General features: G+C 53.7%; 1 protein-coding gene across 2 annotated transcripts in view; it reads right to left on the bottom strand.

Moving 5' to 3' along the window:
• The window catches only part of TCN2 (transcobalamin 2), a 54381-nt gene that overhangs the window by 3503 nt on the left and 43571 nt on the right, over nt 1-7307 (bottom strand). For both annotated transcript variants that reach the window (XM_029570928.1, XM_029570927.1), the window contains exon 9: nt 834-955. In XM_029570928.1, the coding sequence (XP_029426788.1) occupies nt 834-955 (122 nt within the window). The remainder of the gene's footprint in view (nt 1-833; nt 956-7307) is intronic.

Here is a 7307-nt window from a genome sequence, read left to right as displayed (position 1 = left end):
CAAGTTAGAATCCTAGGGAGAAGATGATGTGGCTTTCTGGAGAGACTCTTGGTAAAACAGGAAAGCTTAAAAGGGTGAATCTTAAGGAGGACATGGCCAGTGGTGAAGAGGAGGGGCAACAATGGAAAATGCAAAGAGGGATGGCTGTAGAGAAGTCACTGTACTGAGCTGAGAGGCCATGAAATAGGGAAAGGAAGGGAGAGCTGATGGGCAGATGGGAGAGAAAGTGAGCCTATGAGAAAGGGCAGAAATGTTACTTTCCTTTCCCCCTATGAAGGAGGAGGAAAGGCAAGTATTGCATAACCTATAGCAGGGTTCCAAGAATTCTACTCCACCGTTTTCCAAAGTTTGTGGCTAATCTGCTGAGGAAATAACCTATCCACTTTGTACTTATGTCGAGTTTCTTGCCATCAAAGACAAATTTAGCCAGTTCTGGTTTTAATACTTGCACATATGGAAGCCTTTTGTTCTTAGAGAGACTGGAAATATAAGTCCAATCAACAAGGTAAAACCTTTGCTTGTTCCAATGACATGGCATCATCAGGACATCCTACCTTATGTAACTCGGAGTGGAGGAGTAGTGGTTAGAGCAGTGGGCTATGAACCAGGAGACCAGGGTTCAAGTCCCACTGTTGCTCCTTGTGACCTTGTACCCTCCATTGCCTCAGGTACAAACTTAGACTGTAAGCTCTTTGCGGATAGGGAAATACCTACAGTACCTGAATGTAATCCGCTTTGAAGTGCTTAAAAAAAAAAGTGCAAAAAGCAGAATATAAAAAAAAAAAAAAATCTAAAAAAATAAATAAATTCTAAAATCTAAATAAAAAACTCACCTTCCATCAGAGAAATATCAGGTTTCTTGATGAGCTGCCAATATGTTCTCTCTGCCACTGTGGCCTTAACCCCATTTACAGCAATCAAGAATGGCCCAGACAGAGTATCCTCTGTCTCAAATCTAGCATTTAAAACCAAGAGAAAATAAGGGAACAACGAGGTTATAATCACAACTCAGGCATGGGAGGAACACATTTGAGCTTTACGCACATCTTTAATAAAATCTCAGACACAGTGAGAATTCCCTATTTAGTTAATTTAATTGCATTTCTTCCAGGAAAATCAAAGTGATGTACAATAAAAATATATACATTTAAATAAATCAATTCAATAAGTTAAAATAATAAAAATAAGACAAATAGAAAAAAAAACAACCCACAAACACACCCATCTAAAAAAGAAAATTAGGTCTTACCTTAGTTAATTTTCGTTCCTGTAGTACCACGGATCAGTCCAGACTCCTGGGTTATGCCCCCCCTCTAGCAGATGGAGACAGAAGTTTTCAAACAAAACTCCGCCTATATCTAGGCTGGTGCCACCTACAGTCTGGCAGTCTTACTTAATGTCAAAGCAGATGAAGCCCCCAAAATCACTACAAACGAACTATATACAGGAACCTACCAACCAAACTAACGGCTCCACTATCCCCCAAATGGGACCAGAACCAGAGCCATCGATAACGGAGAAAGAGAAAACAGAAATAGAAAGGAACCAAACAGTCTCCCCCAGACTCTCCGTCAGAACAGCAGACTCGACGGGCGGGACTCTGGACTGATCCGTGGTACTACAGGAACGAAAATTAACTAAGGTAAGACCTAATTTTCTTTTCCCTGTACGTACCCGGATCAGTCCAGACTCCTGGGATGTACCAGAGCTACCTTAACTAGGGTGGGATCCGGAGAGTCCCGCTCTGAGCACCCCTGCCCCGAAACCGCCGGTACCTGGTGCATGAACATCCAGGCGATAATGACGCGCAAAGGTATGCAACGACTTCCAGGTCGCTGCCTTACAAATATCTTCCGCAGAAACCTGACTGCACTCCGCCCAGGAAGCCGCTTGAGAACGCGTAGAATGAGCCTTGAGCCCCGCCGGGACCGATTTGCCGTGCAGCAAATATGCGGAACCAATGGCTTCCTTCAACCAACGGGCAATAGTAGTCTTGGAAGCCGCCTGCCCGCGCCGAGGACCGCCCCACAAGACAAAGAGATGATCCGACCTCCGAAAGGGGTTCGTCACCTCCAGATAACATAAAAGGGCTCTCCTCACGTCCAGGCGCCGCAAGTCCCGATAATTCGGAAGCGACCTATCAGCCTCAGAAAACGAAGGCAAATCTACCGTCTGGTTGAGATGAAACGCAGAAACCACCTTAGGCAAGAAGGAAGGTACCGTACGAAGCGACACTCCCGAATCCGTAATCCTCAAAAAGGCTCCCGACAAGACAAGGCTTGGAGCTCCGACACCCTCCTCGCTGACGCGACTGCCACCAGGAAAACTACCTTCAGCGTCAAGTCCTTCACAGTAGCTCCTCGGATGGGCTCGAAGGGAACGGAGCATAAAGCCTTCAGAACCAAATTCAAACTCCAAGAAGGACACGGAGAACGGAACGGAGGCCGCAATTGCTTAGCCCCTCGGAGGAACCGCACGACGTCCGGGTGCGCCGACAATGTCCTCCCCTGGACCTGTCCACGCAGCAAGGCAAGGGCCGCGACTTGCACTCTAAGCGAACTGGCAGACAAGCCCTTCGCCAAGCCATCTTGGAGGAAATGCAACACCTCCGGCACAGAAGCCTGCGTGGGCCGAATATCCTGTGCCAGGCACCAAGTCTCAAAGACCGTCCACACCCTCACGTACGCCAGGGAAGTGGAAGGCTTGCGTGACCGTAGCAAAGTCGTGACCACCGCATCAGAGTACCCCCGCTTCTTCAACCTACGCCTCTCAAAAGCCATGCCGCTAGACAAAAGCATTCGACCTGGTCGAAACAAACGGGACCCTGATGTAGCAGGTCCGGCACATAAGGAAACCGAAGGGGAGGCTCCAGCGCCAAGTTCTGAAGATCCGCGAACCAGGGTCGCCGCGGCCATTCGGGAGCGACCAGAATCACGGGCGACGGATGAAGTTCTATGCGCCTCAGCGTCCGACCGATGAGGGGCCACGGAGGGAAAACATAGAGGAGCACCCCTGTCGGCCAAGGCAACGCGAGGGCATCGACCCCTTCCGCCCCCGTCTCCCGGCGGCGAGCAAAAAATCGCGGAGCTTTGGCATTTTTGTACGTCGCCATCAGATCCAGAACAGGTGTTCCCCACCTGGCGCAAATTTTCCGAAACGCTACGTCCGCAAGTTCCCATTCGCCGGGATCTAGCCGATTGCGACTCAGGAAATCCGCCTGAACGTTTTCCACGCCCGCAATGTGCGACGCCGCTATGCATTGCAGATGCCGTTCGGCCCATGCCATCAACTGTCGTGCCTCGGCGGCCACTGGTAGACTTCTGGTGCCGCCTTGCCGGTTGATGTACGCCACCGTGGTCGCATTGTCCGATAGAATCCTGACCGCCCGGCCTCGTACCAACGACAAGAACTCCCGCAGGGCTAACCTCACTGCCCTGGTCTCCAACCGATTGATGGACCACGTCGCCTCCGTCGGGGACCAGGTGCCCTGCACCGAACTCCGGAGACACACCGCGCCCCAGCCGTACAGACTGGCATCCGTGGTGACCACCGTCCACGAGGGCACAGTCAGCGATATGCCCTTGGTCAAGTTTCCGGTACAGAGCCACCAGGCCATGCTGGAACGAGCCGAATGCAGCAGCGGCAACGGAAGACGGAACTGCTCCGACACCGGATTCCAGCGGGAGAGTAAGGCCAATTGCAAAGGCCGCATATGCGCGAACGCCCAAGGAACCAATTCCCGCGTGGACGTCATGGACCCTACCATTTGTAGGTAGTCCCAGACGACCGGCATGGGCTTGGCCAACAACTGTCTGGCTTGGCCCTGCAATTTGACTCTGCGCTCTTGCGTCAGATATACCATGCCCCGCCGAGTGTCGAACAACGCTCCCAAAAACTCCAGGGATTGCGACGGTTCCAGCCGACTCTTGGCCCGATTGATTACCCAGCCAAGGTTCTGCAACAAATCGACCACTCGCTGTACCGCCAACCGACAGAGACGCTCGGACTTCGCCCGAATCAACCAATCGTCCAGATACGGATGCACCAGACACCCTTCCTTGCGAAGATGAGCCGCTACCACCACCATGATCTTTGTAAAGGTTCGCGGGGCTGTCGCCAGCCCGAATGGCAGCGCTTGGAACTGGAAATGCTGCCCCAACACTGCGAACCGAAGGTAGCGTTGGTGGTCCGCGCGGATTCCGACGTGCAGATACGCCTCCGTGAGATCCAGAGTCGCGAGAAACTCTCCTTGTCTCACGGACGCGATGACCGATCGTAGCGTCTCCATGCGAAACCTTGGGACCCGCAAGCACCTGTTGACGCCCTTGAGGTCGAGGATCGGACGAAACGTGCCCTCTTTCTTTGGCACCAGGAAGTAAATGGAATACCTGCCGTCGCGCAGCTCGCGGAACGGCACCGGCGCAATCGCGCCTAGGGCTAACAGATGCCGGATTGTGTCCCGGAACGCCTGACGCTTCTCCGAGAACCCGCATGGCGACACCATGAAACAGGGAAGGGGCCGCTGTGCAAAATCTAACGCGTAGCCGCGACTTATCACATCCAGCACCCACTGATCCGACGTGATCTTGGCCCACTCCCTGGCAAACTGCATCAACCTGCCGCCTATCACCGGTACCGGAGAGTGGGCCGGCTGCCCATCATTGTGGTAGCTTCCCGCCCGGGGTTCCGGACCCGGTCCCGGTTCTGCCAAACCGGCGGCCACGAAAGGACTGCGTGTACGACTGCTGTCTAGCCGCATTGTGGCGAAAAGAGGAGACCGCCCCTCGCGCATTACGGGGCCGACGACCCCCACGGAATCTACCTCGCGTGGACGGCGTCCCCCTTGATCGCGGTCTGTCCTCCGGCAGCCGATGTATTTTGTTCTCGCCCAAAGACTCAATCAAATCCTCCAGTTCCTTACCAAAAAGCAACTTCCCTTTAAACGGCAACGAACCTAACCGAGCCTTCGACGAAACGTCCGCCGCCCAATGGCGGAGCCACAACAAACGCCGAGCCGATACCGCGGAGACCATCGCCCGAGCCGACGAACGGAGCAAGTCATGAAAGGCATCCGCGCTATAGGCAATCACCGCCTCCAGACGAGTCGCCTGCAGCGCTTCCTCCTGTGACAGACCTTTGTTAGCCGAAAGCTGCTGGGCCCACCTGAGCCCTGCCCGGAGAGAGAAACCGCTACAGATCGCCGCCCTTACACTGAGCGCGGAGACTTCAAAAATTTTCTTAAGCTGCACCTCCAGCTTACGATCCTGCAAATCCTTAAGAGCTGTCCCTCCTGTTACCGGGATGGTGGTCCTTTTGGTGACCGCCGCCACCGCCGAATCTAGTTTTGGAATCTTAAACAGCTCAAGCGCGTCCTCTGTCAGGGGATAAAGCTTATCCATGGCCTTGGACACCTTCAACCCCAGATCAGGAGTGTCCCACTCCTTAAAAAGTAAGTCGGACACCGAAAAATGCAATGGAAACGCCGTCGGAGGTCCCCTCAGCCCCAACACCACGGGGTCTGTACGCCCTAAGCGCGATTCCGGTCGTGGCAAATCTATCGCCAATTCCTCGAGGATCGCCGGAATCAATGGCGCCAACTCATCGCGCCGAAATAGACGCACCACCTTGGGGTCATCCCCCTCCGTGGCGTGGAGACCACTCGCCCCACTGGCTCCCTGATCCCCTTCTCTGTCAATGCCTCGCGGCTGTGACTGCGGATCCGGATCCAGTTCCTCCGGATCCCCGGATTCGGACTCCGACTCGGCATCCCCCCGCGGAGCCCCCAAACGGAGCAGGCGTGCTCCCCCCGGGGGATCCGAGACCGGGAGAGACCGGGCACGTCTCTTAGGGTCCGGTCCCCGAACCAAATCCGGCGCTCCCCGCGATCTTTTCCTGGCCTGCCTGCTAGCCTTAAAGGCCTTATGCATTACCAGCACGAATTCAGACGAAAAGGAGTCAGAGGAGCTGCGATCCGGATCCTCCTCCGGATCGCTAAGAACAGGAGTCTGGTCACCCTCGGGGACCCGCCTCTGTGGGGACAGAGCGGGAGGAACGTCCTCCGGTCTCCCCGGCGACGGGGGCGCCTCGCAACCTGGCCCTGCTGAGCCTAAAATGGCGGGTTTTCCCGCCGCTGAAATTGCCGCTGCCAAAATGGCGGCTGTTCCCGCGCTTCGCGGGAACGGACCTACGGCCCCCGATTTACGTCCCGAAGCCTCCGGCAGCCGCTGCCCCTCTGCGCTAGCGCCCGCTGAACCGCCCTCGCCGCCCGAGACGCAGCCTGAACAAAGGCTGTCCCGGGATAGGCGACGGGCCGCCCCGCAGGCCCTGCAAACCGGCCGCCGCGGCATGCTCTCTCAGAGCAGAGAAAAAACCACAACAGTAGATACCCGCGGCGCCGATCCCGTTCCCCCTCGCGAACCAACGAGCAGGAGAGAAGAGGGAAAGCAAGAGAGACAGCACAGAAAAAAAAACAAACCAAGTAAATAATTTTTTTTTTTTTTTTTTTTTTTTTTTTACCGTTCGCCACCGGCTCCGGGACCACCTGGGGGGAGTGACCCGAGTTCCCCGGTATCACCCCCAGGCTAAGAACGCTGGCAAGGGCCCTCAGCCCACCCTCAGCGAGCTCAACTCCTAGGAGGGAAGGCCCCCGCGGGACCTTACCCCACCCCGGGAGGAGACTAGTTCGGACCTGCAGGCAATCAACTGCGGTCCGAGCCTCACAATCTTCTACCAGTCAAAACAACTAAGAAACTAAAATCAAACCTTCCCTTTTTTTTTTTTTTTTTTTTTTTTAAACTAGGCCTCAGCTCAGACTGCAGGTTTTGCACCCTCTCCACCTGCTAGGAGACAGAAGAAGACTGCCAGACTGTAGGTGGCACCAGCCTAGATATAGGCGGAGTTTTGTTTGAAAACTTCTGTCTCCATCTGCTAGAGGGGGGGCATAACCCAGGAGTCTGGACTGATCCGGGTACGTACAGGGAATGACAATCTGAGCAAAAGTACAAAAATTAATTCAAAACAGATAAGTACTAAAAGAAGTAAAGTCCTTTTTGCTATCAAATGTTTGCAAAAACAGTAAAGTTTTAAGGCCATTCTTGCATTTCTTAAAATCTCTCTCCAGGCGTAAAGTTAAGGAAGGGAGTTCCATAGACTAGGAGCTATTTCTCAGATTCTTTCCTACTTAATTTCCTTAAATGAGGGAACTTTTAATAACATGTTGGGAAGATGAGAGTATGACCAGGAAGATATGGATTTAAGAGATTCAAGGGGGGAAGGGGGGCTACCCCAGTGATGTAGTTTCAAAATGA

The sequence above is a fragment of the Rhinatrema bivittatum genome, chromosome 11 (genome assembly GCF_901001135.1).
Source record: "Rhinatrema bivittatum chromosome 11, aRhiBiv1.1, whole genome shotgun sequence".
Lineage (NCBI taxonomy): Eukaryota > Metazoa > Chordata > Amphibia > Gymnophiona > Rhinatrematidae > Rhinatrema > Rhinatrema bivittatum.
This window is presented reverse-complemented; position numbering and strand designations above follow the sequence as displayed.